The sequence below is a fragment of the Homarus americanus genome, unplaced genomic scaffold (genome assembly GCF_018991925.1).
Source record: "Homarus americanus isolate GMGI-L3 unplaced genomic scaffold, GMGI_Hamer_2.0 scaffold4060, whole genome shotgun sequence".
In the NCBI taxonomy this organism is placed as follows: Eukaryota; Metazoa; Arthropoda; class Malacostraca; order Decapoda; family Nephropidae; genus Homarus; species Homarus americanus.
Window position 1 is genome coordinate 9,286,667 of NW_024746161.1, and position 25,213 is coordinate 9,311,879.

At 43.6% G+C, this 25,213-nt stretch overlaps 2 protein-coding genes across 2 annotated transcripts in view; both read right to left on the reverse strand.

Annotated features, from left to right (window-relative positions):
• The window catches only part of LOC121878980, a 30,637-nt gene extending 20,499 nt beyond the window's left edge, over positions 1 to 10,138 (reverse strand). Inside the window, exons 1-6 of the mRNA XM_042385431.1 lie at positions 10,016 to 10,138; positions 8,615 to 8,806; positions 7,967 to 8,122; positions 7,682 to 7,851; positions 7,119 to 7,230; positions 20 to 6,636 (exon numbers count right to left, since the gene is read on the reverse strand). Of these exons, the coding sequence (XP_042241365.1) occupies positions 20 to 6,636; positions 7,119 to 7,230; positions 7,682 to 7,851; positions 7,967 to 8,122; positions 8,615 to 8,806; positions 10,016 to 10,138 (7,370 nt within the window). The remainder of the gene's footprint in view (positions 1 to 19; positions 6,637 to 7,118; positions 7,231 to 7,681; positions 7,852 to 7,966; positions 8,123 to 8,614; positions 8,807 to 10,015) is intronic.
• A 727-nt stretch (positions 10,139 to 10,865) lies between these two features.
• On the reverse strand, positions 10,866 to 15,185 carry LOC121878943. The gene is made up of 3 exons (XM_042385382.1): positions 15,073 to 15,185; positions 13,136 to 13,371; positions 10,866 to 11,370 (listed from the first exon to the last, which is right to left on the reverse strand). Exons 1-3 carry the CDS (start codon positions 15,086 to 15,088, stop codon positions 11,167 to 11,169), a joined length of 456 nt encoding a protein of 151 aa, XP_042241316.1. The 5' UTR covers positions 15,089 to 15,185; the 3' UTR covers positions 10,866 to 11,166.
• Between the last annotated feature and the right edge of the window lie 10,028 nt (positions 15,186 to 25,213).

Genomic DNA, 25,213 nt, shown 5'->3' on the forward strand with positions numbered 1-25,213 from the left:
GTCAGTAGAGGCCAATGACCTCTCCAAAAGGTCAGTAGGGGCCAATGACCCCTCCAAAAGGTCAGTAGGGGCCAATGACCCCTCCAAAAGGTCAGTAGAGGCCAATGACCCCTCCAAAAGGTCAGTAGGTGCCAATGACCCCTCCAAAAGGTCAGTAGAGGCCAATGACCCCTCCAAAAGGTCAATAGATTCCAATGATCCCTCCAAAAGGTCATTAGGTGTCAATGACCCCTCCAAAAGGTCAGCAGATGTTAATGTTCCCTCCAAAAGGTCAGTAGACGCCAATACTCCCTCCAAAAGATCAATAGGTGTCAATGCTCCCTCCAAAAGGTCAGTAAATTCCAATGATCCCTCCAAAAGGTCATTAGGTGCCAATGACCCCTCCAAAAGGTCAGCAGGTGTTAATGCTCCCTCCAAAAGGTCAGATGAGTTCTGTTGGACCTCTTTAAGAGTATATGTTTCCTCTTGAATATCCTGAAGATCAAATAGATTATCATTGACCTCATGAAGGACAGATGGTTCTTTCTGGACATCAATACCAATAATTTGGTTCCTCTGGTCAGCCACATGAGCAGGCAGGTTCTCTTGTTCAGGATCATGTTCTTCATGAGCATCTAGAAATTTACAAGAGTCTTCCTGCCACGGGACGGCTGCTCTAGTCATCTGATGGACGTTTGCTGATGCGAGCACCTTGTCTTGGGCGTCCATATATACAGGTACATCGTCGTGGTCCTCAACCGGAGGAGTTTCTTTTTCCTGTAAATTTATAAATGATTCTTGTAGCAGCTGATTCTTGGGTGTTTGTGTTTCCTCTGGTGAGTGTTCGTGGTCTGTTGTATCTTTTTGAAGCTGGTCAAAAGGTTCAGAAGACTCCTGATATTGATCAAAAAGTACGGCTGATTCCTCCTGAAGTTTAGTAACAGGTGTGAATGATTCTTCTTGGAGCTGATCAAAACCTGAGACTGACTCCTCCTCATGTTTATCAATATGTACGGCTGACTCTTCCTGAAGTTGGTTAACAGGTACAGATGATTCCTGAAGTTCATCAACAGATACAATTGACTCTTCCTGAAGTTCATGACCAACAGATACGATTAACTCCTGTAATTGGTCAGAAGGTACAGCAAGCTTCACTGGGTCCTGTTTTGGGCATGCAGTTTGGGATGATTCATTAGTAAAGTGATGTATGGATTCAGATGGTCGACCCTGAAATTGATCCACAGGTTTGTTGAGTTGGTCTTGATCTGTGAGGTCGTCCGTCTCTCCCTGAAGTTGGCCAATACATGTGGAAGGTTCTTTTTTAAGTGAATCCATGGTGTCTTTCATAGTCTCATCTATGGTTTCATTTTCACCTTGGCGCTTGTCGTCTCTCTTGGTCTCAGAAGCAAACAGTGTATCGTTCTGTTGTGAGTCTAAAGCTGTTTCATCCATCCCAATTTCAGCCTCGAGTACTAATGTTTCATGTTCTGTGTGAAAGAGTGTTGCCTCTTGACCAAGAAAAGGTTGTTCAGTCAAATTATGAGAGTGAGTGACTTTCTCCTTCCTCGTCACCTGGGCGTTAGTCTCCTCTTTTCCTTCAACATTGGTGAATTCTGAAGGCATGTTTCGGGAGTCAGCTACTGTAGTTTTCCTCAGCGTTGAGTGATTCGCTTCTGGATTACTAAAGAGCTGCATTAACAGATGCACCTTCCCACGGCGTGCAACTTTCTGTTCGTCTGAACTTGCTTCACTTGTGGTCAGAAGTGACTGTTCGTTTGAAGATAATTTGAGGTTGATATCGGAGTTTTTGGCAGTTTGGGGAGACACTTTAACTTGGTCTACATCATCCTGTGGTATGACTGGATAGTGATCATTGAGTCGTTTTACAGACATCTGCACTTCTTTGATGTCTCTCTCCATGTTCGACAGCGCTACCACCAGTTTCTGGGATTTTTTCTGGAGTTCAAATTCTCCTGGAGTCTGTGCGATGATTTCTGGCTTCTGTTCAACATCCTCTTCTATTGTGTGTTGACGGGACACGTCCTCGAGAAGATCTGAGGAGCAAATTACTGCATCATCTTCGGTTACTGACGTGACTAGACTCTTCGAGCTTTCTTCAGTTTGGAGACTTAGAGATGCAGCCATTTGGTCTACGAAAATTTCTCCGACATGCGGTGTACTATTAACTTTCCCAACACAAGGAATGCATTCATCATTCGGAGATAATTTGTTGTTTAAATTATTTCCCACTGCAGAAGAAACAGAGGTAATTAGTTCGAGAGCTTCCACACAAACTTCTTCCTTAACTGAATGAGTTCCATCCACAGGCAGCGCTGTAGTGTCACTGTCAGGAGGCGAGTCCTTCCTTTTCTCCGTCTCTGGTGTATCAAATTTCTCACCCTCAATAATGAATCTCTTCATCCTCTTCAAGAAGGGTCTTGGTGATCTCTGTGAACCTTGACTGGACTGCTCAAAGACTGACCTGAGCCGCGACACTCTCTTGTCCTTCTCCAGGACAATCGTGGCCGGCTTGACATAGGTGCTGTAAGCGATTCTCTTTGCTTTAGAGCGCCTGATCCTCTCCTGTAGTAACTGAAGTGTTGGAGAAATACTTCTCTGTTGGGGCGGTATACTGTCTGTCGATGTCAACAGACTACTGAATTTATCTAGACCTTTTACTGTACCCTTGTTTGAGGTAATACCGAGAGCTTCCTTGGAACCTTCGCGGGCTACGTCTCTCGTGTTGCCAGGTACTGTGTCTACCCTGTACTGATTCAGTAGATCCATATCAGGAGATATTACTGGAAGAGGAAAAACATTTATGCAAGATTTACTTCTTTCCTTGATCACCTTATTTTTCACATTACGTGTAAGTTTTATAGTTATGTCTTCTGTAGCTGGTAGAACTTGAGGATTTTCTGTGGGAATTTCCGGTATTAATTCCTTTTCAAGTTCAACAACTCTTGACTCATTTAAGTTACCCTGATTATTGGGTATTGTCAAGTCCCGAGAATCCGTCTTATTCTCACATTCAGTTGGCTTCTTATCTCTCTGAAGATATGAGATTTCTTCCAAAGATCTGGTTTCGAACATAGATCTATACCTTGTGACAGAACCGCACACATAAGTCCTCTTTTCCGACTGGCCTTCTGCCGAGTCCTTTTGCTGCGTCTTTAACTTTTCATCGGGAATCTCAACTGGGACAAAATATCGCTCTCCTCCTAACTTGTCTTTTTCATACTTCATATTATTCTCAAACATTTTTTGTCTCTGAGATACTTTAGACGATGTAATCAAATCGACCTCCCCAGAAGCTGAGGACGGTAATGAGTTGCTCAAAGTTGTCGAATGAATACCCAAATAACTCTCACTCTTCACGGTAACCTCTGGACACTTCCCTTCTCTCCTCACAGCCTCCTTAGTGTGTGTTCCTGAGAGGCTACACAACCCAAGTTGCTCAAAAAGTAAATCAGACGCGTTTGTTAACCTAAGTGGAAGCTCAACTACCTCATCTTTTGTGCCTGTAGCCTCCAGATGACCCTTCTCGCTTCTCACCACCTCCTCCTGCTCCTCATTACTTCTTTCCAGCTCATTCTTATTGATCTCCATCTTCTTAATTTGGTTCCCGATGTCTCCAATCTCCTCGATCTGATTCCCACTCTCTGTCTCCAATTCCTCGTGTTTCTCAGTGTTTCTCTCCACCCCAATCTGGTCTTCACTGTCTCTCTCCAATTCCTCGTGTTTCTCAGTGTTTCTCTCCACCCCAATCTGGTCTTCACTGTCTGTCTCCAATTCCTCGTGTTTCTCAGTGTTTCTCTCCACCCCAATCTGGTCTTCACTGTCTGTCTCCAATTCCTCGTGTTTCTCAGTGTTTCTCTCCACCTCAATCTGGTCTTCACTGTCTCTCTCCAATTCCTCGTGTTTCTCAGTGTTTCTCTCCACCCCAATCTGGTCTTCACTGTCTCTCTCCAATTCCTCGTGTTTCTCAGTGTTTCTCTCCACCTCAATCTGGTCTTCACTGTCTGTCTCCAATTCCTCGTGTTTCTCAGTGTTTCTCTCCACCTCAATCTGGTCTTCACTGTCTCTCTCCAATTCCTCGTGTTTCTCAGTGTTTCTCTCCACCCCAATCTGGTCTCCACTGTCTCTCTCCAATTCCTCGTGTTTCTCAGTGTTTCCCTCCACCTCTGTCTGGTCCTTAACTGCTTGACTCAACAGTGTATATTCCTGCGACTCTTCAATTGGCTTTCCACTGGGTTGTCTTGCAGCATTTCCCTGACCTAGTAGTGACAGATTTTCAGAAGCTTTTGGCAGGTCTTCAGGAGTCTCTGGCAGGTCTTCAGGAGTCTCTGGCAGGTCTTCGGGAGTCTCTGGCAGGTCTTCGGGAGTCTCTGGCAGGTCTTCGGGAGTCTCTGGCAGATCTTCTTTAGACTGTAGATCTTCTGTGGTCTGCAGATCTTCAGTGATATCCAAGAGGTCTATGGTAGTCTGCCAATGGTCTTCACTGATCACTGATATACCTTCATTGGTCTGTGAGACGTCGTTGTTGGTCTTCAGAGGAACTATAACCTCCAGGTGGTTCTTCTTGCTTCTCACCTCCTCCTCCTCCTCCTCCTCCTCCTCAATGCTTCTTTCCAGCTGATTCTTATTGATCTTCATCTGTTTCCCGCTGTCTTCAATCACCTCAACCTGATTCTCATTACCTCTCTCTAATTCCTCTTGTTTCTCCTCCATTGTTGTTGATGGTGTAACTATTCCATAATTTGGCTCCAGCAGTTGAAGAACATCGGTTATCTCTTGATGTGGCTCATCTATACATACAGGTGGTTGTGTCTGTTCCCTACATGATTCAATCTCTGCTTCATTTGGCACAGTTTCCTTCTCATATGGTTCATTCATTTCTTCTGGTGGTTCAAGCAACTGTACAACTTCGGCTATGGCTGTGCGTGATTTTTCTATTTCTACCGATGGTTTAACAAGCGACCTGTCTTGTCCCAGTATTTCCCTGACCACCTCAGCTATTCCTACAATTGGTTCTTCCAGCTGGTCGCTGTGTTCCTTCGTACGCTCATTTCGGTCACGCCACTTATCCATCACGTCAAAGAAGTTCACATCTTCTTCATGTAGCTCCTCACAGATCTCTAACTCGGAGGCCCACCTATCATCATCGCCAACTGAGCTCGGTTCAGTTTCCTCATCGATTGTGTGAAGATAGTCCATATCAGAATTGGCCTCGAGGCAAGCCAGAGCCAGCCTCGATTTGGTGTCTAATTCAATATCAGCCTTAGTTGCTTGACACTCGGCCTCCTCTTGAACAACTACTTCGGGGATGACAAGGGGTGTTTCGTCGTGGCAGCTGTTCATGTGACCATTATCTGAGCCCTCCAGGCTGTCTTTAGTTAGTTCTGATCCTTCAGAGCTATCCAAAGGTTCAGATATATCTGTATTTTCTCCGTCAGAGTCGTCCTGGTTGGTGCTGCCAAAGGAGATGCTCAAAACGGTCCCCTGCTCGTCCATTACAGACTCAAGTAGCTCGTCATCGTCCTCTTCATATTCATCATGGACGCGTGTCACATCCTCCTCACCTGAGAAGTCTTGTCCGCTGTCTTCAGATGCCAAGGAATGAGATGAATCAGACATTTCATTAAAGTTGTAAGCCATGATTCGTGACGCAATTTCGACTGTTTTGAGAGCTTCTTTCTTTGGGCTATGTTCGATGATGAAATCACACATATTCATAATACTGTTGCAGGTCTGTTCAAAGTGTTCAGTTGAATCTTCTGCCACACTTTTAGATGTTACATCACGATTTGTTTTTCTTCTCCGGGATTTATGGTCTGCAAAGCTGACTTCATGGACTGAGGGCTCTGTGCTTTCTTTCATTTCGTCGCGCAAGTTACTTAGAGCGTCCCCCTCGAATACATCTCCAACACCAGACGTGACAAGCATATCTGGCTCTTTTAAATCTTGTTGGTTTGAATAAGTGCGAAGTATGCCTGCGGCCTCCTTATGGGGTCTCGAGTCATCTAAAGTTTCATTAATTAAACACTGTTCATTCTGTCCATTTTCAGAATGAGGAACCTCAGGTAATATCCCTTGAGATGGACAATCAGACTCGTCTTTATCTGAATTTTGGACATTATCTTTAGGTTCCTCATCAACCCCAGCAATCCCAGATGATATGTCCTCGGAAGATGATGCCGTCTCATCCAAGATGGTACTAGCGATACCTTCTTCACTTACTCTTTCTACCTGTGAAGTCAGGTTTTCTATATTCTTTCTAGTTTCCACACTTTCGAACTGATTTATACACTTAACACTTTCTTGAGATTCATCATCGGTCTCCAGACAAGGAACCTCGAGACTGTCTTCTTGGTTGTCCTCTTCCTCCTGACGACACTCCTGGGTAACGTCCTCACCTTCCTCTGCCGACTCTTCATACGTAGTCTTGGTGGGCGTCTGACTTACACATTTTAACTTCTCCATCAGCTTCGCCTTTTGAGAATCGAATGAAAAGATACCAGGCAGAAGAGGTACTTTACCATCCACTTGTTGTGAAGATCTCCGGGAAGAGGGAGCTGAGAAACAGTGTCTGAAAGTTCTGTAGGCCAACATGTCTTCCAAGTTTTCGTTAGAGTTCGCCCTTATCTTCTGGAACGCCTGCAAGTACATCAGTCAAGTATCAACCAAATGAGTATGTCTGAATTACTCTTGATAAATGGTCGGGTCAGTGAGCATTGGTCGGATGAGGATTGGTCGGGAATGTGAGGATTGGTCGGGTCTGTGAGGATTGGTCGGGAATATAAAAAATATATCACACATATGTGGATTAATAGATGGATAGACACACTCAGACGCACACACAGACGGACGCAAGGATAGATAGATAGAAAGCATCATATAAGAGGTATTTGACCCCATAATACTCTGAAGACAGGAGGTGACGGGATACAGAATGAGATAGGAGACAGAGGAACAAATTAACAACCTACGTGATTTGAGACAGAGAGAGGGGGACAGACAGAGAGACAGAGAAAGACAGGCAGACAGAGAGACAGATAGGCACAAAGACAAACAAAGACAGAGACACAGACACAGACAAACAAGAGATAGACAGATAAACAGACAGACAGAGAACTCACCTGACGAGCCTCAGAGGATCTGCCGATACTCTCGTTACCCTGAAGCACCACGTCCTCGTCACCCACATGCAGCACACGTCTCACCACCCGACGACGAAGGATACTCATGAACCTGTAGGAGGGATACACGTCATTATGAGTGGTGAGGATACATACACGTCATTATGAGAGGTGATGGGGATACGTACACGTCATTATGAGTGGTGAGGGGGATACATACACGTCACTATGAGTGGTGAGGGGGATACATACACGTCATTATGAGTGGTGAGGGGGATTCATACACGTCATTATGAGAGGTGAGGGGAATTCATATACATGCTCACTGGGTAATGTTAATTGATGTGTTATGGTATTAGTTGATTATGTGGAGAGATTATTAGTGTAAATCATTCCTGTGGTGAGGAAGGAAGGAAGGAAGGAAGGAAGGAAGGAAGGAAGGAAGGAAGGAAGGAAGGGAATGTGTGTGTGTGTGTGTGTGAAAGGAAGAAGAAGGAAGAGACGTAATACCACTAAATCAACAACACAAAAACAACAACAACAACAGGTGACAGCAGGAGTACCTCAGGGCACCAGCCTGGGCTCTGTAGGACATGACGGTAGGCATGGCAACTGTATCCTTATTGGTGAGTGAGCTGCGTCTGCTGGTGTTCCCGGAAGTACCTCCTTCAGGCTCCGTGTCGCTATCCATCAGAGGTCGCAGGATCTTACACGTGTGGGCGGGTGAGTTGTGCTGAGGGAGTAATGAAGAACAGAGGAGGTCAAGTGTGTCTTATTTGTCTACACGTCTTCTCTTCATATAAGTTTTGACCTCTTTCCCCTATACCATACACCTCTCTCTCTCACACCTGTGATTGGTCGACGAGGACGGTGTAGGGGGAGCCGACGACGTGCTGCCCCCGCCAGATGATGACGAGGGAGTGACGAGCGTGCTGGAGAGGCACCCACGCCACCCGGACCTCACAATCTCTCAGCTCGTACTCTAGGGGAATGTTGTGACATGCCTGGAGGAGGGGTGGAAAAGGGGAGGCGGGAAAGGGAGAGATAGGAGGGGGGATAGAGAGAGAGAGGGAGGGAGAAGGTTAGATAAAAGAAAGAGAGGGAAGGAGGGAAATAGTAAGATCACGAGGGGAAGGGAAGGGGCAATGTCAAAGGGGAGAAAGGGAGGTAAAATGAAGGGCGAGGGGAGGGGGGGGGAGAGAAAAAGGGGGAGAGGCGATGAGCAGGAGTGGGATGAGGAGAGAGGAGAGTGATAGAGAGAGGAAAGAGAGGGGGAGGAGGGGAAGGGTGGTTAATGTGTAGGAGGGGAGAGAAGACGGAAGGAGAAAGAGGAAAATAATGAGAGTAAAGGTAGACGATTAGGGAGGAGTAAGAGAGAGAGAGAGAGAGAGAGAGAGTTATTAGCATGGAAATAAAAAGTAATTAAAGAACCCTTACTTATTATGTCACTTATGAGTTCCACTTAAGGGAAAAGTCACCATACTCAAGGAACAAACCATAAGCGTGTCTTTGGGGAGGTTCCTCTTCCTTGAGGGTGAGCGATTGGTGATCCGATGGCTACAGTAGTCACCTATCTCGTTCTTCACCTCCACCACCAGGTCGAGTCCCGAGGTGCTGCTCAGGTAGAGGGTGAACCTGGCCTTCCGACCCACCACCCCCATCTGTAGGCCCATCCCGCGGGCGATCACCTAACGGAGGCCCAGGAGAAGGGATCACTGAGGTGTGCCATGATGATGATGATAATGGTGATGATGACATGAAGCAACAAAATAATAATAATAATAATAATAATAATAATAATAATAATAATAATAACAACAACAAACTGGGGCAGCACTCAACAGGAGCCAAGTCGCCTGAATAATGCTACAGAATTATTGGACTCTTGGTAACAACTGTGTTTTTTGGTGAGACGAGGGACTGTAATCTAACAATACCCGTTACAAAATGAATTTCTTATGATTTCGGATACTTTCTGTAACCTTATTGTATTTGTTATGCGAATACAGAGCATGAAAATTCAAATTATTCCAGTTGACCACTCGATATATTTGTCCCAGCGGTATAACAACGACGTCTGAAAATAGATAAAATTAAGATTTTCTGTTCATGTACAAAATTGTTATAATTAATCATTCATCTAATAATGGTAAGAGATTATTTCCTATAATAATTGGTCGTACATTCAGAAGGAAAATAAATTGTCTGTACGTCCGCCGGCGACACGTGTGGCACAAGTTGTCGTATTATATAGATATATATATATATAATGTAATGTAATATATACTAATACCTTTTGTAGAGGTTATAGAATCTATATTATTGTCAGATCAGCCAATCAGATCCGTCAATACACACCTGTTGTCCCAGCATGACAACAGGTGTACTACATGATGTTGTGGACACTATATGATGGACAAGTATGGTGCAGGAGATATAGTTGCCCTCCTACCTCACCCCCGACCCTCCTCTATACAATAAAATCTTCACGTTAATAAATAAGGTCTCAATATAGAGTCCTGCTGGACATCAGGGCTCTGTGCCACTAATAATGTGCTCCGACCTGCAGCGGGTTGGTGGTGGTGATGGTGGTCTGTGAGGAGTGTAAGATGTCGGACATACTCGTGCGTCTACTGCCACGGGGCTGACGACGCCGACGCCAGCAGTCTATCCCCATCTTCTGGGCTAGAACAGTGGAGAGTGAAGGAGCCTCCTGCCGGACCTGACGGTGGTGAGGGAGGTAGATCGTCAGACGTAACCACTATCACCTACTAACTATAGTGTTGTGAAGCAGAAAAAGTTCAATACTCTGTTGATTTTAAAGCAGGAAAAGCCGGGCCTTGAGGCGATGAGCACTTGTGAAGCATCAGCTGTGTCAATTTTGTGTTGGTCAGCACTTTGAGGAATATTAGGACCAAGTCTGCTGTTGTTGAAGCAGTAGGCGCACTACTGCCCTGGTATTCAAAGCAGGAAACTTCAGTCTTGACTTGAAGAACATTTTCGAGCCAAAGCAAAGACATTCTTGACCTGATTTCCAAGCAGAAAGACTCATTCTTCCATTGACTGTCAAGCAGAAGGTCAATCTGGTGTTGATTTTTAAAGCAGGAGAAGCATCTTGCGGTGCGTCTCAAGCGGAAGCTCAAGTCTTGCGATGAAGCATAACATCTTGAAAGCAGAAAAAGCTCAACACACAAAGCGAAGCACAAATATATCTCCACTAAACTGTGCAGGTTACGAGTCAAGATGTTTCACGTGCACAGGCAGGTAGCATAGCAGTAATTAATTTGATTAGTAAATAGTAAATATACAAATAGTAAAACAAAAATAAATAAAACTCGTGAGTACATAAATAAATAAAAAAAGAATTAAAGGCTGAAAGTCCGCAGTAAAATACCAAAAAGGGAACAAAAAAGTTTATAAGAAAAAAACGCCCACATACATACATACATACATACATACATACATACATACATACATACATACATACATACATACAACCTTAAGTCGTGCACACTGATGGACCTGAACTGTTGACTCAAACAGTAAGTAAAAATAACATTACAGTAATTACAACTATCAAAAAGGCCACAGGTTATACGTACACACAGGTCACATGATATACGTACACAGAGGTCACATAATATACGTACACAGGTCACATGATATACACACACAGAGGTCACATGATATACGTACACAGAGGTCACATGATATACGTACACAGGTCACATGATATACACACACAGAGGTCACATGATATACGTACACAGAGGTCACATGATATACACACACAGAGGTCACAACAGATGCACACAGTTACGTCACCAAACCATTACTACAGTTGTTGGTAATGGAAGACTCTGACCCTATGTAAGGTCTCCTGTAATATATATTTACTCATTTACTTTATACATTTTACTCATACATTTTACAGGACACCGTCTGGATAAGTTACGTATATTAATGGGTGTTGTGGGTCAGCCTGTATGGATATCTGTCACCCTACGTTCACTTTATCCATGGTAATATAACCTAACCTAACCTAACCTTACTTGTACGACCCAGCTGTTAATAGATCCAGCTCTTTAACAGTATGTGTGCGACAGTCGTGACCCACCTGGTGAGAGCCCAATGTTTGTGCGACAGCTTCCGGAGTGACGGGAGGCCCACCTAGTACCTTCCGCTTGAGGGCCGCATACCTTACCCTCCTAAGGAAGTAATACAGCACTCCACTCCCTCCGCCGCTGATATCCTGGAGGAGATAAGAAAACATTAAGAAAAACACTAATCACGTGTATTGATGAGACCAAGACAGATATTAAACAGACTAGGAATGTCGACTGGACTTTTGTTGGATGTACAGTAACGAACAATATTCCCTGGACAGTTTGGGTAATATTTGGGCCATCTTGTTGAAGGTTCATGTAGGTGGGTTGGTGGTGGTGGTTTGTGGTGGTCATGGGCGACACTGCAGGTCATGGGTGTCATTACAGGTCATGGGTGTCACTGCAGGTCATGGGTGTCACTGCAGGTCATGGGAGTCACTGCAGGTCATGGGAGTCACTGCAGGTCATGGGTGTCACTGCAGGTCATGGGAGTCACTGCAGGTCATGGGTGTCACTACAGGTCATTGGTGTCACTGCAGGTCATGGGAGCTCACTATAGGTCATGGGTAAATCCTGGCCTTTGTTGTCACTCGCAGGTCATGGGTGCTACCATCATGGGTGTCTGCAAGGTCATGGGTGTCTGCAGGTCAAGGGGTGCCACTGCAGGTCAGGGGTGCTCACTGCAGGTCATGGGGAGTCACCAGCAGGTCAGTGGGTGTCACTGCAGGTCAGGGAGCACTGCAGGTCAGGAGTCATGGGAGGGAGTGAATAGCCACGGCAGTGCCCAGGTTCTGAAGCCTGACAGGTGCACGGGTTCCTGGACATGTTAAGACACGTGCCCATCACATGCCTTACTACCTGCCTCACCATTCTGTTTTAACTGTTCACCACCTTTCTCACCACCTGTTACTTCACCTATTCACCATATTCACCTCTACAGCACTTCACCCTGTACAGGTTTAGTACAAGGATTCAGTACAAATCCACAAGGATTAGTACAAGTCACAGGTCTTAGTACAAGTCTGGTCTTAGTACAAGTCACAGGTCTCAGTACAAGTCACAGGTCCTACTACAAGTCACAGGTCTTAGTACAAGTCCTGGCTAGGTATAAGTTACAGGTCTCAGTACAAGTCACAGGTCTTAGTACAAGTCACAGGAATCTTAGTACAAAGCTCAGTACAAGTACAGGTCTTACAAGTCCTGAGTCTCGGTCTCAGTAAGTCACAGGTCAGTACAAGCTTCTTCACAGGTCTTAGTACAAGTCACAGTCTCAGTATAAGTCACAGGTCTCAGTACAGCCAGGCCCAGTGTAAGTCACAGGTCTCTGGCATGTCACAGGTCTCAGTCACAGGTACTACAAGTCACAGATCTTAGTACAAGTCACAGGTCTCAGTACAAGCTTCACAGGTCTCAGTCACAGGTCTCAGTCAAGTCTGGGTCCTACTACAAGTCCAAGATCTTAGTATGTCAGGGCCCCAGTACAAGTCTTCCTACTACAGTCACACATATTAGCACAAGTCACAGGTCATAGCACAAGTCACAGGTCTCTAAATACTTCGGTGCAAGTAAGATGGATGAATTTAGCTCAAGAGTACAGCATGTAATTAAGCTTCACTTTGCTATAAAGATTAAATATGAATACCTCCCCATACCCAACGCCACTCACTCCTCACTCACTCAACTCCACTCCACCACTCACTCAACTCACGCACTCACTCACCACTCACTCAACTCCTCACTCATACCTCACCTGGTTAAGGCAAGCCACCTACAATGAGAATATATATATATATATATATATACTTATATATATATATATATATATATATATATATATATATATATATATATATATATATATATATATATATATATATATATATATAAGTCACCTTTCACCCCACCACTCACCTGTGTCACCCCGAGGAAGTCATTAGCGAGCCTGGAGGCGATGCGCAGGTTAGCCTCAGGTTGATCGGGTGGCAGGAGGTCATGTCTTGGGCAGGTTCCGGGCACGAGAGCCTCCAGCAGCCCACACAAGGTCACCCCGTCAGCCAGGTCACGACCCAGCACACTCACACGTCGCGAAGGCACTTTGTCTCCAACCCACTTGACCAGATATTCCTCCTTCTCCCCTATTGGGATAGCTGAGAGAGGGAGAGAGATAGAGAGTTAGTGAGAGGTAGAGAGAGAGTTAGTGGTAATGATCGGATTCAAACCTTACCCACGAATCGACACCATGGCAGGCTACATCTCGGTATATTGACTGACGCTGTTACTTTAAATTGACGTAGTTACACCAGAGGACTGTCTTGTGTCTTCGTTTTCTTTGATCTATGAAAAGGTTTATGTATTATCATTGCACGAGACATTACCTTTGTGGAACTGGGTGAATCTTGGCAGACTAACAGACAGACAGACAGACAGACAGACAGACAAACAGACAGACAGGCAGACAGACTCGAAAACAATGCCCTAACCCTCTATTATCAGCAGGTTAATGAGGAGTGGAGAAAGTATTCAATAAACTGTCTCCTCTACCCAACCTTCGTGATCTAGGATAAGCAGCCATTAAGCCAACTCACCTGTAGACCAGTAAGACTTGCCAACCGCAAATGACAAACCCCACATAATCACTACTGTATGTGTGTATGTGTGTGTGTGTGTGTGTGTGTGTGTGTGTTAAATAAGGCAGGAACTACAGATACGGAGGTGAACGATATTAACTACAGGCTAACAACATCCACTGCCTTAACACATATGAAACGAGAAGCTCAACTGCATAATAACAATAAATTCAGCAACAACACTATAGAGGGAGAGGGTAGATGATGGGTGGGGAGGGGTAGATGATGGGGGAGGATGGGTAGATGATGGGTGGGGAGGGGTAGATGATGGGTGGATGAGGTGGATGAGGGTAGATGATGGGTAGGGAGGGTAGATGATGGGGAGGGGAGGGAGGGTAGATGATGGGTGGGGAGGGGGATGATGGTGGGGAGGGGTAGATGATGGGTGGGGAGGGTAGAGATGATGGGTGGGGAGGGGTAGATGATGGGTGAGGGGGTAGATGAGAGGGGATGATGGGTGGGGAGGGGTAGATGATGGGTGGGGTAGATGGGGTGATGAGGGGTAGATGAGGAGGGGTAGATGATGGGTGGGAGGGGTAGATGATGGGTGGGGAGGGGTAGATGATGGGTGGGGAGGGTAGATGATGGGTGGGGAGGGGGAGAGGATGGTAGATGATGGGTGAGGAGGGGTAGATGATGGTAGGAGGGAGATGGTGGGAGGAGGGTAGATGATGGGTGGGGAGGGGGAGGTGAGGGGTGATGATGGAGATGATGGGTGGGGAGGTAGATCATGGGGAGGAGGGGTAGATGAAAACTAAGCTTCTCAAGTTTCCTTCGAAGTAATTTAACTGAGGGAAGAGGTGGAGGAAGCCATATCGGAGGTCGGGGAAGGTAGGGAAGGCATGGGGGAAGGCATGTGGGGAGGGCATGGGGGAGGGGGTAATTTTGTATAGGAGGGTGGGAAGGAAGGAGGAACTTTGCCTGTGTTTAAGAGTGGAGAGAATTAGGTAAACCCCCCCTTGACACAATAAAATCAGTAAACAGCATTGAATATTTTCATCATTAATAATTTTATATATATACAAAATATTCTACACACACACACACACACTAAAACACCAAATTTATTCTTCAATACATTAAAACAAACATTAATTCTCAAACTTTTCAAAATAATAATAATTAACCCTCCCCCAAAAAAAAAAAAATTTATTCCACACAAAAACACAAAAAAAAATTTATGGAAAAGCTAAATCTAAAATACGAAATTTAAACACTTACTTGTCCTGACGCACATCCAAGCCAACGCCAGGTAGGGGAGACAAGTGGCCCATAGTGACGACAAGCACGACCACACCCACCGTACCCACGACCACCACGCCCACACCAACCACGCCCATCCTGGTAATAAAGAGGTGGGGTAGTAGTAGTAGTAGTTTGAGGAGGTTTCTTATCTTTTAGCCTCACATTACATTCCTTCCTCACCTTTCTCACTTCAGCTCGCTCAAGCCTTTTACGTGAAGGTTCTCTTGTTGTCAGTAAAGGCAGAAAAACTCCCTAAACTTCCCCCAGCCACTTCAGACTTACAACCGAGTTATCTTCAACACTGAGCATGTCCTCCAGGTAAGAGAACTCCTCGACACAGTTTCTCCAGGTTTAGTAAAGTTACATAATTACTTACGAATATATAACAGTGTGTAGTTCAGACGTGTTGGGGGGGGGGGGGCTGAACACCACATTATGCATTAGACCTCTGAGTAAACAACGCTATATCTTAGCTTATATACACCCCCCCTCCTCCCAGGTTGTCAGCTACATACAACAACGGGAAAATTAATTATTCAGTGACATAATAAAATGACACCTAAAAAAGCTACAATTTTCTCTCCTCATTTGAAATTATGTTGCCTCGGCACTACTCACTTCCCTCGCAATTTACTCCCATGGTTGTTCTTGAGCCTTCATGTAATGCCAAAACAACTCAGACACCCCTTGACCCCTAACTTCCTCATTACCCACTGTACTACCTCGTGAGCCACCGTGTCATATGCTTTATCTAAATATGTAATAACAAAGTACAACGTTTTCCCCTTTTCTAGATATGTTTCCTGTAATTCACTAGCCAGAAATATTGCCTCTGTACTCTCCCTGCCTGACATGAACCCACACTATATTTCCTTTATGTCCTCTCTCGCCCTTAACAAATTTTCGTTCACTTTTTCGACAACTTTCATAACCTTGTAAGTATTCACGATCAAATCCTTCAGTCTGTCATCTAAAACCTCTCGTCTGGCTTCCAGTTGCTTTCCTTGTCACCACCCATCTTCCAGGCTTTTTTACGATCTTCTTTTCTCCTGTATCGCTGTGCATTAGTCCACCACCATGTTACTGCATGTCTGGTTGGGCCCTTCATTCAGCCACACAGCTTGCCAGCCAAACAATGAGTGATGTGTGAAGGCAACAGCAGCTAGTGGGTACAGTTGCCTCACTAAGCGCCCGGAGTTCGTGACGAAGGGAGGGGAGGGGAGGGTTCTGTACGAGAAGTGTTTCTTTATAAACACTTTTGGGCAATTCGTTGTTGCTTATGCATCAATTACTTTATTTTAAAAACCATTTTAAGCACAAAAAAACGTGTACCAGTAAACTGTACTACTGTTTTCGGCTGCTGGTTCCAATGATTATTTTTTTATTCACACAAAAGTTGTTCCTCAAAAATAGAAAGCCCCCATTAAGAAAAAAGCACAATTCCGCATCGTCAAATCATGAGTTTAACTGGATTTTGAATGGCGAAAATCAGTCAATAAACAATGTTTTTTTTTTTTGTGTGATGACTAGACATCATTTGGAAAAACGAGCGTTGAAAAATTACTGCGCATTATTGACTGAAATTATATACGGAAGCACAAGTGACAAGAAAGAAACACTCACACGGTTTACCTCGATCCCTTCTAGCGTGTAAGGCTTCCTGCGCCTTCTTCAGATACTCAGCAGCTTCCTGGCACTTCTTTGAGTTCCCCCTATCATGAATAAAACTCCAAATCATGAACAGTCTACCTAAATCAGTCAAAATCCAGAGCGTTCTGTTGCTACTGACGCCAAGATCATCTGAAAGCAAAGTCTTAAACCTGTAGAGGGATAACTAAAGAATGACGCGCCCTCCCCTTCCTTGTGGGGCGGTGTAGTATAGCGTAACTTGAAAAGAGGTTGGAGTATTTTTTTAACGATAACTCGCATAAAAATGGTAACTAGAAACGCTTAGTTTTGGAGAAATAGAAAGAAATCGATTTTGACCGATTTTCCGTCAGAATTGCTTAAAAGGTGAAAGTTGTAAACATGCTTCAATCTGACCTTAGTATTAGTCACTCAGTTTTCATATAGTCTAAAACCCCTTGTCGTGTGCAGTAGTTAGTGTCATCACCCTCTACACACTTGCTAATTGACAAAAAATATTCGACGGTTTTCATATGTGGCAATGCAAATTTAAAGACATATAGACGTAAATTAATTCCCACAATATCTACTCTTTAAAAAAATTTGATAGTAACCTAAATCAACGAAAGGCTTCACCTGAACCTGACACACAACGTGACCCCGAGAGCTAGACTGACCTAACACTCACACTAAAAACATTAATAATCACCTGTTTGGGTCGTGGTGGCAGATGACTTCATCATCCTTAAATCAAGGTCGTTCCTTCACTCAGGTATTCTTCCTTAAGTAGTCATGTGTGTTCAAGGCCCCTTCTGTTCACTTTTCTCTCTCTCTCTCTCGCTCATCTCCTCTCTTCTTCTCACTCTAATCCCTCCTGTTAGTCGTGTACGCCACTTTCATAGCTCTCTTGTTTTCGTCAGATGAACACTTTTATGACACAGTTTACTTCTTAATCACAGTATTATAGTCATCTGTACATAACCTTCAAGTACTTTATAAATTTTAACTTTATATAAACATACTTTATTAAGGAGTCATTAATGAAGGTTTTAATGACCATATTCCTTCGGTATTGTGTTCAGTCACCACTTTATGTCGAGTTGCTCTTGTTTACATTTCGACAGTGCCGCCACTTTGAACTCTCCCTTTCATATCACATTTTCGGTTTGTTCTTTAATATTTTATGTGAGTCACTTTATGAGTCTTACTAACACTGATGATGAGTGAGAAGGACCCATGTTTGGTCCCTCGAGTCTTCAGGAGGAATCCAAAGCTACAACCGAGTCACTGCAGCTGTGACAGGAGCTTAAATGGGACTTGCAAGGTGAAGATTGAAGATGTCTTGGATCTTCCAGGCGGCGTGACTCACATTTTGCTCCTACCAACACGCCCATCAAGGTCAACTACGATGCCATTAACCACGCCTACGAGGATGCCACTTACTACGCCCTAGCAAGACCTCACTCACCACACTGAGAAGTCATCCACCACGCCCAAGTAACCTTCACTTCTACGTCTTCATTGCGATGTACGTGGAAGATGGTTCAGGAGGGCCGCTCACACATGAACCTGGATCATGTGGAGAAGTTCCCAAGGTGGTGATGGTGTGTGGTAACCTTGACTTCGGCTAGGTCCCTCTGCCTACGTAAACAAGTTTCCAAAACATTCACAATACTTTCACCGTGACAAATATTACATACAACTAGAAATACATCATCATTATCATCACTTGTCACTCATTTCTTTTCTCATCTTTCATTTGTTTCACTGGCTGACACTGCCTCAACACCGAGCGTCGGCTGCACCTCCCGACGACGGCCTCTACCCGTATACTCCTCATCCTCTTAGCAGCTACCAAGAATGTGGGAATCATACTGACAGGAACCGTCACATTTTTTTTTTTCAGAGAGGGATTAGAGATAATGAGATTCTTCTATAACGAGGCTACAAGAGAGATCACTGAAGACTTACGACGAAACCATAGTCTCCGTAGTGCTCTTGAGCTTCGACAAGTCGCCTCACGCGAGTCATTCCTTCACACGCAGGGAGAGAACAGAAAGGGCCTCTTGGTATTGTCTAAAGTCTTTAGATAAGTGTAGTAGTAGTGAAGATGTTGGCGGGTTGGTAGGTAAAGTATTAGTGAGTTACCTGGAGACCAGTCCCTGCCACTACCACCACCACACTGGGCAGAGAAGCACCTGCCTTCACTCGTTGCCACACGTCGCCAGAAAATAATCCTCGGGTTCCTCCCTGGTCAAAATTTTGTTGCTGTCGTTCCTCTTATTTCTGACGAGCCCAATTCTATCGTTGGTCCGTTGGGCTAATAAGTAAATACTGTAATGATAAAGGAGGATAATCTCATCATGAAGGCTATGAGATAATGAGCAGTTAAGAGATTATACAAGTGTTGCATGGTTGTGGCTGGCCGGCGTCTTGCTGCCTCAGGCTTTACCTCTGAGTTTCTCTGGCTTCCCTCTGCAACTGTACCATTCACTTCTTATTAAATTTTTTACCTAACTTTTCTCAGTCAGACACAGATCACCATGTTGCTTGTTTTGTTTATTCTAGTTCATAAACAATTATCCAAACAAGTAATGAAGATATACAGAGCTGTTGTTAGGTTAGATTAACTAATATACAGAGTCAAGCGTTGTTTAATACTTTAATGATGAAGGATTAAGATGTTATTTGTGCCATACAGTAGGGAAGAATTGTCTGTAGTACAGTCGGGGTCAAAAGTTCACACCCGCCCTAAATGAAGCAGCATCGACCCTAAATGAGATGAAACAGTCAAGATTCATTCCCGTGACTCAGTTTCACCACGGGGAGTGAACTGTTGTCCCCTACAGTACAGTATGTATGGGAGAAATCCAACATGTAGCAGAAGGGCTGAGTGAAATAATTAGAGAATGTGGGGTTTGTCTTCTCTGCCCTTTAGTGACATCAGTTTAATTCAAAGACTTCCTGTACTGCCTGAAGACCTGCGGATGTACACACACACACACACACACACCTGCAGGGGAGGGGAGCGTTGTGGGGGGGGGGGTAAAGGGGGGGTGTTGGGAAGGCAGTGTAGTAGAAACTGAGGAAGAAAACCTTAAGAAAGAAGAAGAGAGAAGCAAAAGACAGAAGAAGAAGAGGGAGGTGGATAGACACACTACAAGTTCATCATTGAGAACAGATATGAATTAAAAGTAAACTAAATTTTTTCTGATATATTTTTGTTTTACGATTTAACATTTTGACCAATAAATGACAAACAACCTCATAGTATTACTCTTTTAATGGTGTTCCTTATTGGTGGAGAGGAAGCCACTACCCACATTACCTGATAACACGTGTAAGAGTGACACCCCGTGCAGCAAGACCGGGTAACCCCCCAGGAACACCGTGTGCAGTAGGGCCAGGTAACCCCCCAGGAACACCGTGTGCAGTAGGACCAGTAACTGGGCAGGTAACCCCAGGAACACCGTGTAGGACCAGGACCCCCAGGAACACCGTGTGCAGGTAACCCACAGGATCAGTCACCTACCGACACTGCTGCTCCTCGTCACCTGGCTTCTGGCCCTCTATGGTTTCCAGCTTATATGATTAACAGTTTATAGTCTTTATATACGTCCAGGTGTATAAGGTTGTGTTGCGTCACTCGTATACAGTAAACTAGACTAAGTTTAAGTTAGGTTAAGTTAGGCAAGGTTAGGTTAGGTTAGGTTAGGTTAGGTTAGGTTAGGTTAGGTTAGGTTAGGTTAGGTTAGGTTAGGTTAGGTTAGGTTAGGTTAGGTTAGGTGTATTCTATTACAATATGTATATTTTACTGTGTCTAATTTTAAAACACACACACACACACACACACACACACACACACGGTGTTCAATAAATAACTCAAAATAAATAACTGATTTTTTTTTTTCATAAAATGATCTCTTCAGCCTATAAGTTACTACTACTACTAATAATAATAATAATAATATAATACGACTATACTACTACTGCTACTAATAGTTAACGATGGTGCTTGTTATACGAGCCTCTATAGCGAAAAAAATTGGAGAATGTGATAAATATTCTTAAAAATCGAGAGACAAATATCAGAAAAAATTTAGTTTATCAATCAAATTTGTATCTGTAGTGTGTCTATCCACCTCCCTCTTCTTCTTCTGTCTTTTGCTTCTCTCTTCTTCTTTCTTAAGGTTTTTTCCTCAGTTTCTACTACACTGCCTTCCCAACACACCCCTTTCCCCCCCCAACGCTCCCCTCCCCTGCAGGTGTGTGTGTGTGTGTGTATCCGCAGGTCTTCAGGCAGTACAGAGTCTTTGAATTAAACTGATGTCACTAAGGGCAGAAGACAAACCCATTCTCTAATTGTTTCACTCAGCCCTTCTGCTACATGTTGGTTCTCCCATACATACTGTACTGTAGGGGACAACAGTTCACTCCCCGTGGTGAAACTGAGTCACGGGAATGAATCTTGACTGTTTCATCTCATTTAGGGTCGATGCTGCTTCATTTAGGGCGGGTGTGAACTTTTGACCCCGACTGTACAGTAGCTAAGACAACTATCTGTACATACTTTGTGGGAAACAATATGAGACCATGGACGATAAATATTGTTATATGAGGGCTGTCACTAGTCACACGTCAAATTTCGGAGCATATCGACCCCCACCTGCACAGATAATTGTTTTAGCTACTGTACACATTATTTGGGAAATGACAACTATTCTGTTACAGGTCTCAAACAATCCTTCCCTACTGTATGCTACAAATAACACCCTAATCATTCATCATTAAACTATTACACAACGCTTGACTGTGTATTTAAACACCTCACCTAATCTAACCTAACTTAACCTATCCACCTTCATAACTACTACTGCCATCATCACTACTGCTACTACTACTACTTAATCTATTACTACTACCATCATCATTACTACTTTAATACCACCACTACTACCATAATCACTACTACTACACTACTATACTACTACTGCCATCATAACTACCACTACCACCATCATAACTACCACTACCACCATAATAACTGCTACCACTACCACCATATTACTACTACCATCATAACTACTACCACACTACCACCTCATAACTACCACTACCACCATCATAACTACTACTACTACATCATAACTACTATACCACTACCACCATCATAACTACTACACCTACCACCATCATAACTACTACTACCACTACCACCATCATAACTACTACCACCATCATAACTACTACTACCACTACCATCATAACTAATACTACCTACCTCTCACCATTTACTACCACTACCACCATCATAGCCACTACTACCACTACCACCATCATAACTACTACTACCACTACCACCATCATACATACCACCACCATCATAACTACCATACTACTAATACTACTACCACTACTACCATCATAACTACCACCACCATCATAACTACTACCATACTACAACCATAATAATGACTACTACTACTACACTGTACTACTACCCTGTACTATATTTCTACCACCATTACTATATTACTGTAATACTACCTCTTACTACAATAAAAATGCAACCAAATTCGATCATATTATCATTATAATTAATCAGTATCATTAGCATAATCAAAATATGCCAAGACAAAATATAAATTTGCTTCCCGCTCTCGGTGACGGAAGAAGACTGTATAAGAATTACATCCAGAAAAACCTGAATGGGCCGGGACCGCTGGACCTGTTCGCCGGCATCCTTCATTTTCCAGTGAGTTTTTACTTAGCCCTTGGAGTATTTGGTTTCATCTTTAATGGGGTTTTCGTGGATGAACAAATCAAAATGCTTCTCCCAGGGGGGCGGTTTAAGGAAAGTGAAAGGGGACGATGATCGAGAGGAAAACATCTTGCAGATATGTATGGCTTTTGGGACCATTAATGTGGCTGATGGGGAGAAGAAATCCACTTTGAATTATAAATGGATTCCTTTGCTCTTCTTGGTGTTGGCCGTCGTTAATTATGTCCCCCGTATGACCAAAAAATTTCTCCAGCACCACCGATTGGAAGATTTTCTAAAAAATCTTTCATTATCACAGCGCAGAGGAAATAAGAACCTACGCTGTCGAGAACATAGGGTCACACGCCGGTCAACTCACAGGGGGGTTAAAGATATCCTTTGTGTGTTTGATCTGTGACATTATTTCTGTTTTTCTCGTCGACGTGGCAGCTAACAACACGCTCTTCAACCTTCTGACTCACGGCCCGTATGGACGCTACACGGATGAGTATAACATATACTCTCGTGTGTTCCCATCCTTCACTAAGTGTTCCATCACTCCTAAGATGGGGTTAGCCGTACTCAATACAGAAAATTACGGTTGCTCTCTGCCCTTAAACTCTTATTACGCTCAGATCTTTATAGTCTTGCTCGTTTACTTTTTGTTTCTCTCTCTGTTTTCAGGTTTTTCGTTGCTTGTGAACTTCTTCAAAGTCTTGCCCTTTGGTAGACGTAATTGGGTTGTGATCGGAGGAGGATACTTAGACTGGGGAGACAAGATTACCAGAAAATGGAACGGGGATGAACTATATGTTCTAAATATTATTAAAACAAATATTTCAGGAGACACTTACATGAGGATCTTATCGGATATAGAAAAACTGGATGAGGACATGATTGAGTGTCCTTCTGTGGAACACTCGATGGTGTGAGGAATGTTTCTCTATTAAATAAAACCAATAAAATTATTCTGTATTTTTTTCCTAAACCTTCAATATCCATAGTTCAAAATATTCATCAGTTCAAAATACTACACATTAGTTCAAAATACTACACATTAGTTCAAAATACTACACATTAGTTCAAAATACTACACATTAGTTCAAAATACTACACATGAGTTCAAAATACTACACATTAGTTCAAAATACTACACATTAGTTCAAAATACTACACATTAGTTCAAAATACTACACATTAGTTCAAAATACTACACATTAAGCCAGTACACATTACATCATAGATTTACCCACTAAAGTACCGAGAAATTTTAGGTGAAACTCACTGTTTATCAAGTAGGAAACTGTGTGCTATTACTGAACAATTTCTATTTAATTTCCTCAGTATAATATAATATGACCTTGTGGCGCAACGGATAACGCGTATAACTACGGGTCAGAAGATTCTTGTTTCGAATCCTGGCAAGGTCGGTGAAGGAAATTGTTTTTCGAGCATAAAATTTCCATTCCCCCAAATAATTCATAGTATTGTTGAATCTCTAAAACGTGTTTCTAAATTAATTCTTTCAATGTCTCCGAGGACCTAACTATAAAACGGTGTTATTGATGTGTCGCCAACAATGATGATGATAATTGTCATACAGAGATTGTGTTAGTTGCCCCCATATAGGATAGGACCACTGGCAACAGACTGTGGCACTTGACATACAACGTAGAACCGCCACTAACAATACCTCCCTCTGCTGTATACATCCAGTACTTGTAATCCACACCACCGTCTGCACTTTGTATTATAAGTTCATTTTATTATTAATCCCTACTACAGCAACTACATAGTGAGGTTTCTTGCAGTCATAATGGATCACAGTCCTCATTGGCCTCAGTCCTAATGGGGCTGCGGCCTAATGGGCTGATTATAAAATACAATAAAATATTACAGAACAGCGTCATGGCAGCCCATCTTTTACGTTGGTCACAAGTTCTTCCACTATAGAAGAACACATGCGAGAACAATCAATTGAAGAACATAACTTCATCAGCTTTTAGATCAGTGAACCCTTGTTGTGTGTGGTATTGTTGGTGTTGTTCTGACACAGCAACGCCTACCTCGGACACACACACACACACACACACACATTTCGCTACCACAACACACATTTAACGTACACGCAATGCTTATCAACACATGGGTAGGCATCGAGAGAAAAATACAGCTCATTTGATCATTAAAAATCTAAACTTTGTAAATATTCACCTCACCTTTAACCCCATACGCACCACTAACACCACCACAATCACCACTACTACAACCATTCTCACCAATACTACCACCACTACCACCACTACTACCACCACAACGACCACTACCACCACAACGACCACTACCACCACAACCACCACTACTACAACCACCTCCAACACTACGACTACTACAACCACCACCACCACTACCACCACTACCAGCCACTACTACCACCACACGACCACTACCACCACAACCTACTACTACCACCACTACCACCACCACTACTACCACCACAACGACCACTACCACCACCACCACCACCACCACCACACCACCACCACTACTACCACCACAACGACACTACCACCACCCTACCACTACAACCATTACCATCACCACTACAAACAACCACCACCCTACCACCACTACAACCATTACCACCACCACCACAACCAGAACCACCACAACAACCACTTCAACCACTACCACCACTACAATCATTACCACCACCACTACCACTATCAC

What these genes read in the sequence shown, in the direction of transcription:
- LOC121878943 (XM_042385382.1), bottom strand. An exon ending in ACTTCCTCGGGGTGACACAG is followed by an intron (nt 11,371 to 13,135) that starts GTGAGTGGTGGG and finishes TATCTCCTCCAG; the next exon opens with GATATCAGCGGCGGAGGGAG.